Source organism: Centroberyx affinis, unplaced genomic scaffold, assembly GCF_046629955.1.
Source record: "Centroberyx affinis isolate AG114_WGS23_722 - 3 ecotype Tasmania unplaced genomic scaffold, CSIRO-AGI_Caff_v1 ptg005855l_1, whole genome shotgun sequence".
Taxonomy (NCBI): domain Eukaryota; kingdom Metazoa; phylum Chordata; class Actinopteri; order Beryciformes; family Berycidae; genus Centroberyx; species Centroberyx affinis.
The window spans coordinates 1-22277 of record NW_027282968.1 but is presented as its reverse complement, the minus strand read 5'-3'; the positions used below and the strand labels follow the sequence as shown (position 1 = coordinate 22277).

At 39.8% G+C, this 22277-nt stretch overlaps 1 protein-coding gene across 1 annotated transcript; it reads right to left on the bottom strand.

Annotated features, from left to right (window-relative positions):
- Window positions 1-227: 227 nt before the first annotated feature.
- Window positions 228-20438, bottom strand: LOC139667889 (GTPase IMAP family member 8-like; the record flags this gene model as incomplete). Its single annotated transcript, XM_071547370.1, has 4 exons — window positions 228-2107; window positions 3680-4582; window positions 14311-14389; window positions 19708-20438. Coding segments are annotated over 4 exons (2591 nt in total), but the record flags the coding sequence as incomplete, so codon positions are not given.
- Window positions 20439-22277: the final 1839 nt, after the last annotated feature.

Below are 22277 nucleotides of genomic sequence, written 5' to 3'. Positions count from 1 at the left end.
GGTGAAATGTCACTGCCTGCGACAATGTTTTGGTTAGTGGTCCCTTTACCTCTACTAGTTAAGATGTAGCTACGTAACAGTTAGTGTAGACTTTACCCTAACTTATGATAGAGCTTACGTTCATCTGGTGCAACTGGCTGCTGATCATTACCATAACAAACCCCCCCACCCCCACACACACACACACACTTCTCCTCTATTTTAATTTTAATTGTTTAACACTTTAATTTCAATTGCTTTCAAATACTCTCTATTTCACACCTTAGCTCATATTTTATTTCTTTTTGCAGCCCTTCTCTCTTACACAATAATTTGAGATTCACAGGAATATTATCATGGCACTGTGACCTCTGACCCTTGACCTCCTTATTGTTGGTTGTTTGTAATGTTTGTGATCTAGGAACTAAAGCTTATTCTACTGTTGACATCATTGTAAATCACTCTCGATGGGGAGACATGTGGATGTAAACTACAGACATACAGGACATTACCATCAAATTTATATCACATTAAGTTTTCATAAATGTGTAACATCTACAGCCACATTAGCACAGCACTGAATCCCCAGACGGATTGAGAAAATCTGGCTTTGGGAAATGAATGATTAAAGGAGTTGGTGCATGCTGAGTCAATTTGCCCTGGATAAATAAAGGTTAAAATTAACATTAAATTCACAGTCTAAGAGGTTGAAACTTGACAGCACAGTCACATACTGTTTAATCCCAAGTGGAATGCATTAGGCTGCAGGGCTTGGTAAATTACTTTATAAATGTTTTCCATCACAGTTACTAGTTACCTCATCAAAACTAATCAGTAACGTAATCCAAGGGATTACCCAAAATCAATAATGTATTGTGATTACTCATCATTATTTACACATTTGAAATATAAAAGTATGCATAAGAAGAAGTGACAAATGACAATGTTCTGGAAATTTAACTTGGGGATTGATTACAAACATAAATCTTCTTCTGTGCAACATTTTATAAAGATGTAGAACAGCTGCTATTATTTAGATGTCTTTCTGAGTTTCATACTTTCACTTTAAAAGTATTCCCAGAGGTAATCCTCACATTTTTCACAAGTAGCCTAACTTTAATCATACATTAGTAGTTTTAGCATGCACGTTAATTTTTTTTAACACAAAGTGATACACCCTATCCAGCCAATAATTTCTTTTCACAAGCTTTGATTAACAATTGATTTCACGAAAGAATTCGTGATTTTGATCAGTAATGCAATCCCCTCCATCTTGATAGGTAGTATATGGATCCCAACATTAACACACCTCCTGCCATCAACAGCAGACTTTTCCTGCAGAAAAAGATGTTTTTTATTCTTCTTACTCTTTCCCAGGCAACCTCATCCAGCTCCCTCTCCCTATCTTCTGGTGATGCCCTGATAGCCACAGGTGATCTCCTAAATATCCACCCACTGCAGAACACCAGAACTGTCCACATAGCTTGAAACAATTGATTCACCCTGGAAATCAGTGCAGACTCCTTTGACTGGGAAGAGCTTCTTACATAATATGGGTGTTTTCCCTCTCTGCTGGACTCTATTTTCTCAAGGAGCTTTCTGACCTGATCAGTGTTTCCTGTCTCTTTGTTGTTGAACACATGATAACGCCCGCCACATTTCTGAAGCAGCTTCTGTAGGTTCTCGTCTTCCCTGATGAACCGATCTATGTCGGTGTCTCCCAGTCTGTCTCCGTACGTGAAGAGCACCGTGGTGTAACGTCTGACTGCAGGACACAGCATCTTCTCCAGTGTCTCCACCCCTTCCTGCTCTTCTTGGGTGAAGCGTCCCAGCTGGTGGGTGAGGAGGAAGGCATGGGGACCCGGAGCGCTCAGCTGCAGGGCTTCTTCCAGCTCCGCCCTCACCTGCTCTTCAGACAGCTGGCTGCTGCAGAGCCCAGGGGTGTCCACCACGGTCACTCTGCGCTCCAACACATCACCCTCTCTCTTCTCACTGCTCAGCGTCACCGGACTGAAACTTAAGCTAGAGGCAAACTCCTTCTTTCCCAGGATGGTGTTTCCTGCTGCACTCTTCCCCACTTTTTCCTGACCTACCAGCACCAGTCTCAGGTCAGTGCTGAGGACAGACCCTGAAAACAAGAGAGGTTAGATATGGGAGTGAGTTTGCAAGAGAAAACAAAGTGCAAGTGAAGGAAAGATGAAGTAAATATTTCCAAAGTATTATTGTGAAAATATTATTAAGACACAATGTAATAGCACCACAACACAAGACTGGTTCAAACACCATACACAGGAACAAATAAAGAACAAATTAAGGGAGTCATTTCATGTAATACCAAAGGTATTACCATCCCATGTGGGAAAGCCTGCATAGGAAAAACATCAAGAGAACTGAAACAAAGAATAGCAGAACATAAGAGTATCATACTTAGCAGCACATTTTAAGAAACTAACCCCATCCAATAGGTCTATGTTCTCTGAATTATATTGGTATTGAAAAAAACATTGTCCAAAAGAGGAGATAAAAGACTTCTAAGAAGGAAGACATTTTGGATTTCACATCTAAAAACATTGAGTCCCCATGGTTTGAATGCTGAATTTGATTTGAGGCCAATGATAATAATAATTCTAATAATGTCCTAAGTGGTGACCTCATAATGAAGAGGATTTTGGAATATATGTGTACATTTCTATTGAGGATTTGCAGAATGGGATTAAGAATTTCATTATGATATAACTATGTTTTTTTTTAAATAAATTGTAAATATGTTGTATAATAATGGGCTTGGCACACATTATCTCTCAGCATATTGGTATTTATTAACACAATGAGCACAAGCATAGAAAGAGTACAATGGAATACATGAACCAGAAGTTGTCACTGTGTGTTCACGCTGTCATCAACACAATTACAAATCACCAGAGGTCCATTCACTACCTACAGAGCTGAGTGACCAGGGAAAGTTGTTTGGACGCTTTACAAGCTTGTCATCACAGCAGTCCTTCCTTGTTGCCCTACTGATGTGATTTTGTTTCATGAACAATGGTTTTGGCTGAGAAGTGCAAAATGGAGGAGATATTGATTTCAGGCAGCTGTTATTCTCAGTTAGGGCGCCCTGCTGGCTCAACCGTTAGTGTGTGTACCATTTAGGCATTAAGTCCTAATCGCAGCAGTACAGGTTTGAATCCGGCCCGCGCCCTTTGCTGCATGTCATCCCCTCTCTCTGCCCGTTGTTTCCTGTGTGTCTCTACTGTCGAATATAGCAGAAATGCCCAAAAAAGAATCTTAAAAAAGCAATTCTCAGTTCTCTACAACTTTTATCTGAAAGATGTCAGGAATAAATGTCTCAAAAACAAGGCTTGGAGAACAGCTGCCTCGACCATTGGGGTCGATGATAAGCCAGCTAGATATGTTAACTTGTTGAAAAATCTACGCAAAAAATATATGATTTGCCTCTACAAAACTTTGTAGCTCCTGACAGCGAGATAAATGCAATCAGAGCCTCTGGCCCACAGTCAGTCAGAATAGAGCGACCCATCAACCAATTCACTGGCAATGTGAACAAGCTATTGGTAATCTATTTTCTGCGAAAAGGCACAAATCAAGCCAAACAAAATAAAGTACAATAAAATACAATCTGCAAATTTTATTGGCCTCATCATCTCAAACTAATTATTCAGACTGGAAATATTGAAAATTCACTGTGTAATGCATTTCTCATGAACTATCAACGAGCTTGCTGCACTAACAGCTCCCCCTACCACAGCTCCCACTGCAGCTCCCACTGCAACTCCCACTGGACCACCAACAATTCCAACAATTGCTCCAACTTCAGCTCCAGCTCCAGCTCCAGCTCCAGCCATCATCAAAGTAACCCATTTCTTGATGAATGAATTGTCTTCCTCAGCTGTTCTTCTTGCTTCTTCCTGTGTCAGGTTTGGTTTTTTTGTCAGAAGGCGTTGCTTTTCTTCTCTTATGGCTCTCTCAGCCTCTTGCAACATTTCATTGGTGTAGTGGCTTCCTCCGTTTCTCTGAACCATCCTGTTGATGTTCTGCAGTAGCTCAATGACTTGAGAGGGATCTGCGTCTCTGTTGTCAAAAACATGGTATCTCCCATGGCATTCTTTGACGAAGTTGCAAAGAGCTTGATTTTCACCAATTAATGTTTCTATTGAACCTCCGTCAGCCTTCAGTTCATCTCCACGGGTGAACAAGGCCAGAGTGTAACATTGTGCCTTTTTGCCAAAGGTGGTCTGAAGGATTTTCACTGTTTCCTGTTCTTCCTGTGTGAATCTGCCCACCTGGAGCACAACCAGGAACACATGAGGACCAGGAGAAGCAAATGACATACATCTTATGATTTCTTTAACCACCTCACTTTTTGTTTTTTTGGTGTCAAACACACCAGGAGTATCAACAACGGCCAGAGATTTTCCATCCAACTCTCCTGTTTCCTTTTGGCACTGTGTTGTCACTGAGGAAGAGGACACCTTAGAGATGAAGGCTTTTGTCCTCAAGATGGTGTTTCCCGCTGCACTCTTCCCAACTCCAGTCTTCCCAACAAGCACAATCCGCAGTTCTGGTTCCTTTGATTGTTGTTGCTCTGTTGGAGAATTTTACAAGGACATTATTGTTGTTGTGAGAGTCTTGACATCCACATCCAAATATACATCACCGGTCTGACAAGTTTGTCTTTTCATTAATACAAAACCAGTTTTGTCATAATCTGACAGGCCTGATGGAGGTTGCAATGCTGAAAGATCTACTTCAGAACTCTCTTGTCCTCGTCATGTCTGTGCTGCTACTGGGAAGCAAGATGGCAACTGTATGTCTACAATACTGATGTTCTTCTGCAAGACTGAAATTGATTACATAAGAAGGACAAATAAAATAGAAAATACTGCTGAGTACATAACAGCAGACACAACTCATGTTCATTTCCGGATAGGAAATGTACACTTTCTTCACAGTTGGCTTCAAAGTGGCCAAATGTATCTCTGACCACTTCCTGAGCAGTTTGAGGTAATCAGAATTTGATTCATTTTTTTTTTTTTTAACCAATATTTGTATGCAGTTAAGCTCTATCCAGATCAACTCTGCACAAGATGCATGTAATGTTATGTATTAAATGGGTCAGTGTTTTGTGTGCATGACTTCCTGTCAGCTCCTCCCAACAACACGCACTGATCTTTCTGATACAGAAAGATCAGTTTTCCACTCCTGATCTGTCAGAACAGGACCCACTGACTCATACCATGCAGCTGCTGTGTGGCCAAAACAGTAGATTTTGGGACATTGCAGGCAATCAAAGGCATTTTGCACTGTAAAATATGTTTTTTAGGCCTACAATAATATGTGTTTGCAACTTGTAATTCCTTTGTAAATGTTTTCTGTCCCATAAGTGCAATAACAAAAAAAGATAATAGGCATAACAATATTATACACGCAATGAGGGCATTCAGTTGTTAGAAGTGACTTAAACGTATTCCAAAATTATATTCAGATAACTGTTTTTCTAACATGCTGTTGGCTTTGACTGTGTAAATTCTGAGCTGTAAATCCTGAGTTGAGATTCAGTTGATATTGTGCAATTGCCTCTGCTTATACTTCCCTATACATGTCCTGTTGTGGTAGCAGGAGGTGAAAGTGAAAGTGTGGAGAAAGAATTTGAAACATGAAACAGCAAAATTATTATTAGTAGTAGTAGTATTGTTGTTGTTGTAATTATATAAAATTATAGTAATACTTGTAACTGAGTGTGGAACAAATTCTATCTTTAATATTGATGACTTCTTTTTGGAAAAATATTATTGATTGCTTTATTTTCCTAGTTTATCTTATCTTTACAGAATGTGTAGTATTGATTACTATTGCTTGTTGCAGGTAACAGGTTAAAGTAAGATTTAATTGAAAGCTAATTCATAACTAATTCTTTTTGTGACTTTAGAAGAGGATGAGTTGTTACTCTGCTGGTTTATATTTGGGAACAAAAGTTCTCTTTTTTTGGCAAACCCAGATGCTGCCCTGAGTAGTATACTGTACATTAAATGTACTTAAGAGGCTGAGAAAGTTTGCTGGCCATGTTTGTCTTGTAAAGGCAGTTGATCTGTGATGTCGTGTCACTGTCGATGTCTTGCTGTTGAATAGTCTCATTTTCAACCCATCTTTATATTACAGCCTCCTCCTAGTTCCCTCCCCTAAAACACGCCACTGTATCTGACCAGTAGGAGGACTGAGGACTCACAGATTAGAAAACAAATCAAAAAGTAGGTTGCTCTGATCCAGTAGCATAGCCAGAAAAAAGCCTGTGGGTGTGCATCAAAAAAACTGGGTGTGCCACAAATTTGTAATTTGTGGCACACCCACCCATGTAATTTTCTCTACAACACAGAGTAGTCTAGACTAATGAGCACACCTCCACAAAAATATAACCATCCATCACTCTCCATATAGGCTTGCCTACAACATAGCCATAACACAGTTATACAGTCCATTCTTTGATTGTTAGTTTAAACATCACAGTGCAATCATTCTTTACATAGGCTTATCAAATAAAACAAAATAGGCCTACAATAGAATAGATAACTAGGCAAGACTAGAAGCATTCCCCCAAATTACATTTACATGAAACTTTATTGGGACACAGCCTACCTGGGCAAGTTGACAGCTTAAAGGGCAAGACGGTGTGGCTTGGTCTTAAATGATACAATTATTTCATTAGACTCCAAAGTCTCTGTAAGTTCCCTTTCCCTGCTGTATTTTATCCTGTTGACTGTTGGGAACAGAACAGCTTGTAACAGGAAATGTGATCAAAACACAAAGTAAACTGTTCATGTTGGGGAATACGTCTTTATCACATGAGTCTAAGACTTCGATTAGGGACGGGTACGAGTGACCCCCATCCACCGGCCTTGTGTCCGGCTGGTCATCAATGTGAGGTTTTTTGAAGAAGTTAAACAGCGAGCTCTGTTTCATTTTGATAAACTAGTGGATATATTCTAGCATCAGCTGCAGGTGTTGCATGTTTACTTTACACTGCTAGTCTCCCGTGATGCTCGCTGGGGTCACAGGTCAACGGCTACTAAATTTGATTGGTAGGCAGGCTGTGCATGACGGTGGATGTTGTTTTTTGACGAAAATAATTTAGAATTTATTTTAAAATGAACAATTATTACAATTAGACCATTAGCCATTAGCCTAAGTTTCGAACAAAACGTTTTAGTAAGGCTATAACTAAAAATTAATTCTGCATCTGATTTTTGGGTGTGCCAGCTGCCTCTTTGGGTGGCACAGGCACAATGTGGCACACTGTGGCTACGCCATTGATCTGATCTCTGTGAAGCCTGCACTGTGAGGCAAACCAGAAAAGCACTGTATCTGGTTATAGATAGATAGATAGATAGATAGATAGATAGATAGATAGATAGATAGATAGATAGTTTAGTTTTTTGAGCAGAGATAAAATAGAATTAAATTTAATTAAAGTGACAAATATAGGCGCAAGTGGCAATTGAGGGGTCCAAACACTGTGAAAAGACAGAGAGACAAAACATTACAGAAGGTAGAGAGGGTAGACAGCCAGCCTAAAAAACAGACAAGTTTTGTGAAGTTTGGACACGCAGATGATTAGTTATAGCTAATTTTGTGTTAGCCTGTGTCTTTTGCCAAGTTTATCATTAATTGCAGCCATACTGTTCATCACATATTGTTCAAGTTATTGATGATGACTTAGCTTTCCATTGGAAAATATACCTCTTATTCTCTGCAGTTTAACATACATACAGTAACATACCATCATATACTGTACATGTCATATATCATACTATGTCCTAGAATGCACATACACTCATGCTTAAGGTAATTTAGAGTCTCCAATCCACCTGACCTGCGTGTCTTTGGATGGTGGGATGAAACTCACGTGAACACAGGGAGAACATGCAAACTCCACACAGAAATGAAATGATGACAAGCACAATCCACAGTTCTGGTTCCTTTGATTGTGGTTGTTCTGTTGGAGAATTTTACAAGGACATTATTGTTGTTGTAAGAGTTGTCACAATGTTGACATCCATATCCAAATATGAGTCACCAGTCTGACAACATTGTCTTTTAATTAATGCAAAACCAGAAAACCAGTTTTGTCATAATCTCACAGGCCTGATGGAGGTTGTAATACTGAAAGATCTACTTCAAAACTCTTTTGTCCTCTACATTTCAGTGCTGCTACTGGGAAGCAAGATAAGATGGGAAGATGGCAACTGCATGTCTACAATACTGATGTTCATCTGCAAGTCTGAATTATTTTTATTACATAAGAAGGATAAATAAAATAGAAAATACTGCTGAGTACATAACAACAGACACAACTCATGTTCATTTCCGGATTGGAAATTTACACTTTATTTACTCTTGGCTTCAACGTTGCCAAATTAATCTCTGACCACTTCCTGAGGAGTTTGGTGTGATCAGATTACTTTCCATTTTCACTGCATCTTTGATGCATTTTTACCAATATTTGTATCCAGCTAAGCTCTGTCCAGATCAAATCTGCATAAGACACATGTAAATGCATGTTGAGTGGGTCAGTATTTTGTGTGCATGACATCCTGTCTAACCAGACCTTCCAACCCCTCCCAAAAACACAATGTTCATTCTGATACACTTGTAGGGTTTCCCACACATAGGTTTATTTGTGGCGCACTGCCACAATATCAGAACGTGCCACCACAAAATCAAAAGTTGGTAGTAGTAGCAGGGTCTTTTTCAGCATTTATATAGAAATGGATCTAAAGCGATACGGCTTAACCTCACCGGTTGCGTTTCAGTTCTGTCCTTTTGTGTCGGAAGGGTCGGATCAGATACGCAGCCATTTACTTCAATGCAGCTGCTCTGCTGGCCATGTACGCACGTTGACGGATCTGAAATGGAGCCGGATCGGAGCCGCAACTTTGGAGATATGCATGGCTTCTATTTTTGTTGGAGCACGCATCCATCTGTTTCGTATTTGTAAACAAAATAGAGGATACATAAATCAGTGTCGCTTAAATAAATGTTGGAGATGAGGTTATCTATGGAGCCGCTGAGAAGCCTCTATTTGGCAACAGCACACCTACACATTAGTATCCTATATGGTACATTAAAGTTCCTTATGGTACAACTAGAGTCGTTTAAGGAAAAAAGCAAAACTAGATAACTGTGTTCACTCACCCATATGCAAAATGCAGATACATAGGCTCAACACAGCGGACAGAACAAGAACGGAGTTAACCGTGATATATTCAGATTAACACCACACCCCAACCTGTGTTAACCTGTGGGAAACACTGCACTTGTCTTGTCTTAAAGCTGGGGTAGGCAACTTTGGAGAAAAGAGCAAGACAGAGGTAGAATTTGAACATACACAGCCTCTCTGCTCCCTCCCTCTGCCCCGTAACCCCTCCCACTCGTTCGTAACGCCTCCCCTCAAAGGAGCCTCATGTGCGTTCATGAGTTCGCCTGTCAACTGAACTGAGCTACTGATCGATGTGTGATTCACAGGTAAGAAGAAACGCTGGTAATAAAAAAAAAAAACATTGAGCATTTACATGTTACTCTCAGAAATGAGTATAATTGTGCTTGGTAAGCTAAAGACGTTTGATAAATGAAAGAATTTTCCTCATAGGCTGTATATCAGCCAAGTAGGTTAGCGAGCTAACGTTAGCTAGATTACGATAGCATTACCAATATAAACAATGAAACTAGCCGCAAACATTTCCAAAGCTAGATAACCACAACAACCTGGTTGGTGCGTCTGCAGGAGATGCCCACAGATCTGGAGAAGACGTGCTGTGGCCAACAACCGGACTCTTGTGTCTCCCTGCTACCACACATGCTTACATTTTGCGCCTCGCCAGGGGGATATGGGATGACATCCGGGCCGTCGCTGACCTTCCTAATCCAGGGGAACACACCAATTTCGATATGCAGCCTATAGACAATTTGTTTTGTGGCAGTATGGAACACTTGGACATAGACACAGGTTTGTGATTCCCAGTTGCTGCGCCAGGAGAATCCATGATAAGTATCCTGATCCACATGGACAATATGTAGGTTTTGTTTACAGTTGTGTTGTGTAATTACAATAATTGCTGTTCTGCAATACTACTATGCAAGATCACTGTACTGCAATTTGGTTTATACAATATAATTTCACTGCAATTAGGATTGCTTTTGTACTGCATTTGCACATATTATGTACATTTTTTTGTATTCGTTTCATGTTTGGTTTTACTTGTAATAAATTAGGACATTTATATCTGCCTTTCATTTACAATCACAGCATAAACCACACACACAATACTCCCAACATGATTTCAGTAAATCTAACTATGCATGAAAGATGACATTTCAGGACATGGTATAGGATCTTATTTTTAATTCCATAATAACACTATACAAAACCGAAATTGGATGAATTTGTCATACAAAAAAAAAATAAAATTCTAAAACAGTAATATTTACAGTGCCAGGTAAGAATGAATAATGAATTTGAGTGTGCAAAGATAGACACAAGGTGTGGCCTCCAAAGCTGGGTCAGTGTTCAGTAGGGTCAGGTAGGACTGGCTGTGCAGGCGGCCTCCATCTTGTGCAGGAACAATCTTGTGCGGTGGTGGACCTTGCCCTTTTGAAAGAATATCACAATTAGATATCTGACAGCAGCATTTCACTGAGAGGGTTTTGATCTCTGAAATGTGAACTTACAGTATTCATGGTGTTAAAAAAAATAATGGTATGACATCAAATTACAGAAAAGTACATATCATTACAAACATGGGCACTAACATATGTAAGCATAGTTTCCAAAGCTATGTAAGAAGACATGCAATGCAGTGGTAGGGCTAGCAAAGCTTAGCCTGCCAGCAAGTTATGTTCACCTGTCAGAGAGTCTCTGAAGGGAAGTGAAGGGAAGCAGGAGGCGCAGCCATGGTCTGCAATCCAGGTTTCCAGGGAGTGGATGTTATTAGGCGATCTTTCTTGTAACTGCAAAAAATACGTAGCTTGTTAAAAAAACAAACTCTAAAGCATCGTAACGGCAGGTGTTTTACTGTAACCTAAATTAGTTTCCTTGAAATTACAATTGTGCTAAGTGAGCTAGATCTATATCGCTACCTAGACACAGGATGGCGGTAGCATCCCAGCTAATAATCACCTCTATATGAATGATCGCAGTATCGAAGGCATTATTCATGTAGAGGCCAAATTCGGAGTTCCCAGTAATGACTACCATGCAAAATAGTATAAAACACCAGGCTGTACTGTTACAACTGTAACAGCAGGAACCTTCAGACAGCAACATTCACCAGCTAACATTACCTCCTCTAGCTTCAGGCTGAATGAATGTAGCTTGGAAAGTTATTGGAATCTCAGCAGTTTCCCACAGCGAATATTCGAAGCTTCGGCCACAGCGGGGAGGGGGGGGGGGGTATATTTGAATATACCCGACAAAGTTCACACATAGTCACAATTCAATTAATAGCCCGAGAGAGAGAGAGATGGTCGAGCGAGCTAGAGAGAGAGAGAGAGAGATGGTCGAGCGAGCTAGAAAGTGAATGAAGAGAGGGAGCGGTAGTAGCGAGAAAGCCGGTGAATCAGAGAAATAAAACTTTATTTTCTGATTGTTTCACAGCGGTTACGTTCTAAAGCACAGAGAGAGAGAGAGAGAGAGAGAGAGAGAGAGAGCCCTGTATCAAAATACCGGTAGCCTACCTTAGAAAAAAGATTTTTTTTAAAAAGATCAACGGAGAAATGTCTTGCTGCTGCTTCTCCTGAGTTTTGTTCAGCAAATTTGACAACTGACAGCTTGAATTTCAGGTCGTACTTTTTTCTCTGTGCCGCCATGGCGACCAGCAAATGTGACTGACATTTGAATGCAAGTTAAAAGAAACAAAACTGCTTTGCAGCGTCAATGGCAACCGTCTTACGGATTACATATAAAATTACATTTAAAAAAACGAATATCCGAATCCCAAAATTGAAAACCGAATACCTACCCAGCGAACGAATATCCGAATAGTTGAATATTCGGGTCCAGCTCTACTATATTGACTAGCTGTTACATAACTAGCACAGCTGCTTACCTATTACAACGTACTGTTTACATTAAAAATGGAGCACGGTCACTCATAAAGCGAAAACCAATGCTACTGTGCTGATGAACTGTGCTACCGGGCTACTTGCTAACTCAAAGCCGTTCCATACACTTGCGCCCGTTTATGCAGTGTCCACTTATTACAACCAAAGTACATAAGTCACACCACAAGATAAAATAGCTAGATAATATAGCAAAATAACATAACTAGTTACCTGTCCAGAAGAAATTCAGCAAGCTGGGCGTCTGTCTTCAAAACTTTCTCCGCTATCGTTGAACTTGTAGCTTAGCACGTGGGCTTTTAAGCAGCGGCTGGGAACGCGCATGAGAGGCAGCAACACCCACCCCGGAAGAGCTCTCCTGATTGGTTGAGGCTTACCGTGAGCTGTGAGATTTTAGCCAATGGCTGTGCTTTTGGCGATTCGGAACACAGAGGCCTGATTTTCTCTCAGACCGCTTGAATTATAGATAGAGGGAGGTATACGACATAATGATATGACATTTTGGCCAAATAACAGTAAAATAAAGTTGCATACCCTAGCTTTAACTGGTAAAACTTTATGTGTGGTACATTGGGATTGGCCTGAAAGACTAACTGTGATCCATCCAGGAAGCTGTAATGCTTCATTTTCATGGTCAGTGGGCTGATAAGAATCTCTGACTGACAGAATGTGACATGAGGTCATGAGAGAAAATTTGTTTACAATGCAAAGTCTAGGATGTGTTGATGCAGTTGATGCAGAAAAATTTGACTTGGTCTTTAAAGTTTTGTGAATTCATCAGTCGGGGGATTGAATGACTGGTTGTTTTGTAGTTTGGTTGGTTGATTGGGAAAAATTGCCCACATGTATAACTCTACAACAGTAACTCAATGCAAAAAATAATGCCAATACAAAAACAAAACATTCAACTTTAATTGTCATCATCACAACCTTTTTCTCCTCAAACGTAAAGTCTTTGTCTCCACACATTATTGATCGTGGAGCCCAACCAACCAATACACAGAATAACACTTAGAGCTACACAACTTCCAGTAGAGACTGGCTAGGCAGGATTCCTCACAGTTTGTTTCTTAACTGGACATTTCCAAGAAGGAGCTTCCTTCTGTTTATCCTATATCATTCTGTTCTACAATTGATTGTTGATCAGTTAGATGTAGTGAGGCTCATTCTCTGTCCTTTCAGACATGCTTGTGACAAAGGGCTATAGAAATAAACAAACTTGAAGTTGAATTTGATTCAGCTCTTTGCCCACCATACCAGCCAACCATATTTTGAGAAGAACTGAACCACCAAACAAAGGTCAGTTACCTGCCAAAGTGCCTGGCAGGTAAACAATAACCTACAGCCACAGCAAAAATGTTTAGCTGATGGATTGTATTAATTTCTCACCCTGTGCTGTCCCTAATTTGACAACAACATAAATATTCAAATTAAAATTATATTTAGATTAGATCAGATTAGAGCTGCGTGCTAAAGCAGCAGAGATAGACCGTAAGGAGAAAGAGGAAGTCGATTCCTTAGAGCTGTTTGAGGACGGCCTCCTGGAATCAACTACCACTTGTTGATCCCTGAAAGAGTTTCCCACGGGAGTATGACAGCCTGCCACAAAATGGCTCCTTGTTTCCTGCAAACTACACAAAATGGCTTCCTCCCCTCTGCCAGCTTACCCTGCACATCATAAGTCATAACCAACAGATTTTTGTCTGCATTCTGCTGCACTGTGCTGTGAGGAATACAAAGAGTCTTTGTGCACATTCCTCTTGCTAGAGTTAGATTTAGACCAAACTTTACTTCTGCATAAAACTATCAGCAGAGCTTTGGGAAAGTTTGACCAACAAAATAGGGTGGAGTAGTTTACTAAAGTATGGCATAGTAAGTTTTTTTACTCTACATTGTATAATTGCAGGACCAACTGTCAAGTTGAAATAGAGGTGACTTTCCACATTTGACCATAGCACAAGAGAAGCTGATAGCCCTGAGGTCATTCACTATCAGGGTTTCTAGTGGATAAGTTTGATATTAACTCAAACTAGGGGACCTAAAGAAACAATAAATATTAAATAATATATATTTGTTGTTACTTCAGAAGAGGATAAGTTATTGCCATGTTGGTTTATATTTGTTGCATATTTGTTTCTCTTCTTTGCCAAACCCAAATGCTGCCCTGAGTAGTATATTGTACATTAAATAAAAAATACTTACGAGGCTTAGAAAGTTTGCTGGCCATGTTTGTCTTGTAAAGGCAGTTGCTCTGTGATGTCGTGTCAGTGTGGATGTCTTGCTGCTGAATAGTTTAATTTTCACTGTATCTTTTTATTATAACCTCCTTCTAGTTCCCTCCCCTAAAACAAGCCCCTGTGACCAGACCAGTAGGAGGACTGAGCTGGACTGCCCAGTTAGTTTGCTCTGATGCAAATTAATGGTGTGTTACAGCTCTGTTGTCTATGAAGGCCCAGCCCACACTGTGAGGAAGACCAGAAATAGAAGAGCAGACAGACAGAATCTAAGTGAGAATCTAACAGAATTTAAGTGATAAAAAGTTATGAAAAAGCACAAAATCAAAACAAAATAAGATGTAAAAGTAAATACACTAATGTCAGCCTTAACTTTTTGTAATCATCTTTATTTTATTAATTTCCCATAATATCATTTTTTTATTTTCCTATCACCAAGGATGGCTGAATAATGATGTCACCTTTCCAGCAAAGCTTAACATAGAGGTTTATAAAGAAGTGGGCGTGGTGTTCAGCGACTTGCAGACGTTGGTTTGGGGGCGGGGCTATAAAGGCTTGTTTTCCACTTCTATGAGCTCAACTCACTATAGATTTTAATAAGGACAGTTTGTGTTAAGTCTAGCCAGAAGGGAAGCTCATACCAGAACCTAAATAAATGAAGAGCTTGTCTCTGTGGATGGCTGTAGTTCCTCCAGATGTCCAGCAGAGTGTGATCACCTGATCATTACCATAAAAAAAACATTCCCTTTTACTTTTCCTCTATTTTAATTGCAATTGTTTAATAATTTAAATTGCTTTCAAATACTAGTTCACACCTAAAATACCTTAATCCCAAGTGGAATGCATTAGGCTGCAGGGCTTGGTAGGTTACTTTAAAAATGTTTTCCATCACAGTTACGAGTTACCTCATCAAAACTAATCAGTAACATAATCCCAGTCACCCGAGCCATGGACTGTTCCAGCTGCTGCCGTCTTGCAAACGGTACCGCAGCCTCAAGGCCCGGACCAGCAGGCTCCGGGACAGCTTCTTTCACCAGGCCACCAGGCTTATGAACAATGGACATTAACTGCCTGTTGCCTGACTGTGTCATGGGACCGGCTGTCCCATTTCCTGCCTCACCTCCTGACCTGCCTCTCTCCCTTCATTCTTCACTCCCCAGTCCTGCCATTCTCCATCTGTCCACCAGATGTCCTCAGACTTCCCCTCTTCACCTGTGCTTCTCCTCCTGCTTCCACCACACCTGTCTTCCGTCAGCCCATTAGCCCTGTTACCTTGTTCCCCCTTCACCAGCCTGCCTTCCACCAATCACCTCCCGGACTCTCCCCTACCAGCCAGCTGTCCCTCATGTGTAATCAGTCTGTTTGTATATCTTGTCTCTGTTCCTTGTAGTCCTTGCGAGTTCATTGTCTTCTGTTACCTGTTGTGTTTAGCTCTGTCTTGTGTTTCCTGTTGTGTGTACCATGCGGAGATCTGTCTAGTTACCGGCCAGGTTTGGTTTTTGTTTTTCCTTTTACCTGTCGGCCTGTTTTGGTTTTTTCCCTTTTTGGATTTCCTGATTTGTACTTCTGCCTTGGCTTTTTTTTTCATTAAAACTCTTGCTTGTAACAAGTCCTCTCGCTGCCAGTCTTTGCATTTGGGTCCTAGTCTCTGCTCCACTGACAGACTGCCTGTCTCACATACAGACACGCCCAAATCAAGAACTCTGAACTCCGAACTGTACATATACCAAAGGTATTTGGATGCTTGGTATGATAGATTGTGTAGCTGTGTTTATACAGAAATGAATAAATGTGTTAAGAGGAAAGGTTGTAGCCATAAAGGTTTTAGAATATCTTACAAACCTTACTGGAATCGAGATTTGCAGACTTTGTGGGACAATTTAAGAACAGCAGAGAAACAGTTTCTAAGTTGTAAAAATAAAAACCTGAGGGAAGGGCTGAAGATAGAATTTAAGAAAAGACAAACCAAATTTGACAAGAGGTTACGCACTGTGAAACGTAACTTTAATAGAGGTCTCTCATTGCATATTGATCACTTACAAACTCATAATCCCCAACAGTTCTGGAATGAAATTAATAGACTGGGTCCCAGAAAATCTAGGGAAATTCCCATGGAGGTAAAACTAGAGAATGGTGAATGTAACTCTGTTTTAGGGGTTGTATTACACAAGTGGGAAAAGGACTTTGCGGATTTGTTTTCTGGCTGCAACAATTCATTTGACAAAGTTTTTTTGAAGGAAATAACTAGTTTAAAAGAGGTAATGGAAACTGAAATGAAGGCAGATGTAAATAATTGTAATATGTTTTTGAATGCAATTTTTTCTATTGAAGAGGTAAAAAAGGTAATAGATAAATGCAAACTGAAAAAAGCTACTGGATTTGACGAAATTTCCAATGAAGTGTTAAAGTCGCCGAGGTTATTTAATGTGTTATTTGAGTTGTTTCGGTCTTGTTTTGACAGTGGCATTATTCCTGCACAGTGGCACGAGAGCATTATTAAACCTATCCCTAAATCTTCAAAAAATGATCCCAAGCTACCACTCAGCTATAGGGGCATAAGTCTTATTAGCTGTGTATATAAATTGTATTCCTCACTTTTAAATTGCAGACTTGTAGACCACCTTGAGAGGACAGGTTTGCTTGTGGATGAGCAAAATGGATTTAGAAAAGCCAGAGCATGTATTGATCATATATATGCAGTCTCTTCCATTATACGTGCAAGAATTGAGGAGAATAGGTCTACATTTGTTTGTTTTATTGATTTCAAGAAGGCTTTTGACTGGATTAATAGGGAACTTCTTCAATATAAGTTGTTAAATTCTGGAGTCAATGGGAAGTTTTATTATACCATTAAGTCTCTTTTTCAAGCACCTGTTGCCCGTGTTCAGGTTAATGAATACACAACTGGATGGTTTTCCCAACAGTTTGGTGTGAGGCAGGGAGATGTTTTGTCTCCAACACTGTTTTCTATGTATGTCAATGATTTAGCTCTTCAAATTAAAGCTTCCAGCTTGGGAGTTAAAGTTGATGATCAGATAGTGGGCATATTATTATATGCGGATGACATAGTCTTACTTGCTGAACATGAAAAAGATCTGCAGATTATGATGAACATTGTTGCGGAATGGTGCTGGAAATGGAGACTAATGGTGAATCAAGACAAGACACAAATAGTACATTTTAGACAAAAATCAAGGGAGAGAAGTTCAGTTGTTCTTAATTTTGGTTCAATAGTGCTGTCATATACTGATCAGTATAAATATCTTGGCTTGACGCTGGACGAGCACATGACATTTAAAGAAGCTGTCAGTGTTCTAGCTCAGTCAGCGGGTAGAGCACTGGGATCTGTTCTGAACAAGGTTAAACATTGTGGTAATCTGGGATTTCATACTTATACACAACTCTATAATTCGTGTGTGTGTCCTGTGTCTGACTAGGTTTCTGGTGTTTGGGGTTTCCGTGAACATACAAGTTGCAACACTGTGCATCACAGAGCTATTCGATCTTTTTTGGGAGTCCATAAATTTACTTCAGTTTTGGCCATTAGTGGAGATATGGGATGGGAATCTCCAAACATCAGACATATAGGTCAAATGCTTCGGCTTTGGAATAGACTTGTGAAGATGTCTGACCAGAGACTCACTAAAAAGATATTTAACTGGGATATTTCGCATGGTCATCCCTGGGCCAATGAGTTGAAATCCTTATTTTATTTGAACGATTTGTCAGGTTACTTTGCGATATCCAGGAGATTAGGAGTAAAATGTTTCTCATGTATAAAGAAAAATGGTCTGTTGATATATGGTATAAACAAAAACTACGAACTTACTGTCTCATAAAGAGTAACTACAGTGTAGAACCTGATGTGAAGTATAATTTAAACAGAAGACAAAGAGCCTTATGTGCACAGTTACGTTCAGGAACATTACCATTAGCCCTAGAGACCGGCAGGTTTAATGCCACTGCAGAGGAGGACAGATTTTGTTTGCTATGTGAGTTAGGTGAAATTGAGAACGAGGTTCATTTTTTGTTTTACTGTCCTGTCTACGAGGACATAAGGGATGTACTTTTTAGTAAAATGCCCTCTATTTATGTTGATTTCTTTGGGTTGGATGATTACGAAAAACTTGAGTTGTGTTTCAAGAAGGGAATCTTTTGTGTAGCAGATTTTATTTGTCAAGCTTGGGAGAGAAGGCAGAATATTTTGTTTAAGACCGAGTTGTATAATAAGCTGTATAATAAGCTGTATAATAAGCGGTAATCTTGTTATAAGAAATGTTTTGAAATGTATAGCCGCTGCAACGGTAACTTTGGTGTCTTGTAAGCCCATGAGGGTTGGGCACTTTGTGTGCATGACATGAAAATAAAAGAAAATCAATCAATCAATCAATCATATACACATCCTACACACACAAGCACCTGACACTTTATGCTTACTCCACACATACACATGCACCCGGCACTTTATACCCACACATACATATACATACACACATGGTGTATGCACTGTGCGATATTGTGCTGCAAGGCTCTTTTATATAGAAGAGCAAAGAAGTGCAATTGTTACTGTGTTTACTTACTTGTACTTATTTTTGCTCCACTTATTTTATTTCTATTTTATGCTTACTTATTTGAGCTCCATTATTTACTTATTCTTTGTTTACTTATTTACTACTACATATAATTTCACTGCTAACCTAAGATTTTTACTCTCTTGTACTTGTATAATGAGATGTAACAATAAAGGATTGTGAATCTTGAATCCAAGGGATTACACAGAATCAATAATGTAGCCTATTGTGATTATGTAGTTACTTTCAGATTATTTACACATGTGAGATATAAAAGTACACATAAGAAGAAGTGGAAAATTACAATGTTCAGGAAATTTAATTTAGAGATTGAATACAAACTTACAATTCCATAAAGGTGTAGAAGAACTGCCATTATTTAAATGGATTTCTGAGTCATTTAATAATTTTTCTCAAGTAACTGTAGTCAGTATACATAATTTTTTTTTAGGTATGGTAATGGAACACAGTTACATTTTACAATGTGTTTGAGTTTATTTATAATGCCTTTTATTCAAACATTCTCAATTTTGCTTTAAACATTTTCAGTACAAAGTGATACACCCCATCCAGCCAAAACTGAAATTGTAATTCAAAGCTTGTGAAAATCATTTCATCCATTGTACCTTCACCAAACAGTGATTTAGATTAGTAATAATTTATTCATGCAATCCCCTCCATCTTGATAGATAGTATATGGATCCCAACGTTAACACACCTCCTGCCATCAACAACAGACTTTTCCTGCAGAAAAAGACCCTTCCTACTCTTCTTACCCCTACTCAGGATGAGACATCCTCATTCAGCTCCCTCTCCCTCTCGTCTGGTGATGCCCTGATAGCTGGAGCCACAGGTGATCTCCCTGACCCACTGAAGAACCCCTGAAGAAATTGAATCACCCGGGAAATCAGTGTAGACCACTTTGACTGGGAAGAGCTTCTTACATAATATGGGTGTTTTCCCTCTCTGCTGAACTCTATTTTCTCAAGGAGCTCTCTGACCTGATCAGTGTTTCCTGCCTCTTTGTTGTTGAACACATGATAACGCCCGCCACATTTCTGAAGCAGCTTCTGTAGGTTCTCGTCTTCCCTGATGAACCGATCTATGTCGGTGTCTCCCAGTCTGTCTCCGTACGTGAAGAGCACCGTGGTGTAACGTCTGACTGCAGGACACAGCATCTTCTCCAGTGTCTCCATCCCTTTCTGCTCTTGCTGGGTGAAGCGTCCCAGCTGGTGGGTGAGGAGGAAGGCATGGGGACCCGGAGCGCTCAGCTGCAGGGCTTCTTCCAGCTCCGCCCTCACCTGCTCTTCAGACAGCTGGCTGCTGCAGAGCCCAGGGGTGTCCACCACGGTCACTCTGCGCTCCAACACATCACCCTCTCTCTTCTCACTGCGCAGCGTCACCGGACTGAAACTTAAACTAGAGGCAAACTCCTTCTTTCCCAGGATGGTGTTTCCTGCTGCACTCTTCCCCACTTTTTCCTGACCTACCAGCACCAGTCTCAGGTCAGTGCTGAGGTCAGACTCTGAAAACAAGAGAGGTTATATGTGGGAGTGGGTTTGCAAGAGAAAACAAAAAGTGCAAGTGAAGGAAAGATGAAGTAAATATTTCCAAAGTATTATTGTGAAAATATTATTAAGACACAATGTAATAGCACCACAACACAAGACTGGTTCAAACACCATACACAGGAACAAATAAAGAACAAATTAAGGGAGTCATTTCATGTAATACCAAAGGAGTGATATACAAGCTCACATGCCCATGTGGGAAAGCCTGCATAGGAAAAACATCAAGAGAACTGAAACAAAGAATAGCAGAACATAAGAGTATCATACTTAGCAGCACATTTTAAGAAACTAACCCCATCCAATAGGTCTATGTTCTCTGAATTATATTGGTATTGAAAAAAACATTGTCCAAAAGAGGAGATAAAAGACTTCTAAGAAGGAAGACATTTTGGATTTCACATCTAAAAACATTGAGTCCCCATGGTTTGAATGCTGAATTTGATTTGAGGCCAATGATAATAATAATTCTAATAATGTCCTAAGTGGTGACCTCATAATGAAGAGGATTTTGGAATATATGCGTACATTTCTATTGAGGATTTGCAGAATGGGATTAAGAATTTCATTATGATATAACTATGTTTTTTTTTATAAATTGTAAATATGTTGTATAATAATGGGCTTGACACACATTATCTCTCAGCATATTGGTATTTATTAACACAATGAGCACAAGCATAGAAAGAATACAATGGAATACATGAACCAGAATGTTGGCCAAGTTGTCACTGTGTGTTCACGCTGCGATCACAATTACAAATCACCAGAGGTCCATTCACTTCCTACAGAGCTGAGTGACCAGGGAAAGTTGTTTGGACGCTTTACAAGCTTGTCATCACAGCTGAACTTTTCATGGTCATTGGCTAACAGACAATCAAATTTGCGTCCTTCCTTGTTGCCCTACTGATGTGATTTTGTTTCATGAACAATGGTTTTGGCTGAGAAGTGCAAAATGGAGGAGATATTGATTTCAGGCAGCCGTTATTCTCAGTTAGGGCGCCCTGCTGGCTCAACCGGTAGTGTGTGTACCATTTAGGCATTAAGTCCTAATCGCAGCGGGACGGGTTTGAATCCGGCCTGCGCCCTTTGCTGCATGTTGTCCCCTCTCTCTGCCTGTTGTTTCCTGTGTGTCTCTACTGTAACTGTCGAATATAGCAGCGCCCAAAAAAGAATCTTAAAAAAAGCAATTCTCAGTTCTCTTTACAACTTTTATCTGAAAGACATCAGGAATAAACGTCTCAAAAACAAGGCTTGGAGAACGGCTGCCTCGATCATTGAGGTCGATGATTAGCTCTGAAGTAATTTTGCTGATTTTGTTTTTTTGTTTTTTTTTTATTAAAGCCAGCTAGATATGTTAACTTGTTGAAAAATCTACGCAAAAAAGATATGATTTGCCTGTACAAAACTTTGTAGCTCCTGACAGCGAGATAAATGCAATCAGAGCCTCTGGCCCACAGTCAGTCAGAATAGAGCGACCCATCAACCAATTCACTGGCAATGTGAACAAGCTATTGGTAATCTATTTTCTGCGAAAAGGCACAAATCAAGCCAAACAAAATAAAGTACAATAAAATACAATCTGCAAATTTTATTGGCCTCATCATCTCAAACTAATTATTCAGACTGGAAATATTGAAAATTCACTGTGTAATGCATTTCTCATGAACTTTCAACGAGCTTGCTGCACCAACAGCTCCCCCTACCACAGCTCCCACTGCAACTCCCACTGGACCACCAACAATTCCAACAATTGCTCCAACTTCAGCTCCAGCTCCAGCCATCATCAAAGTAAC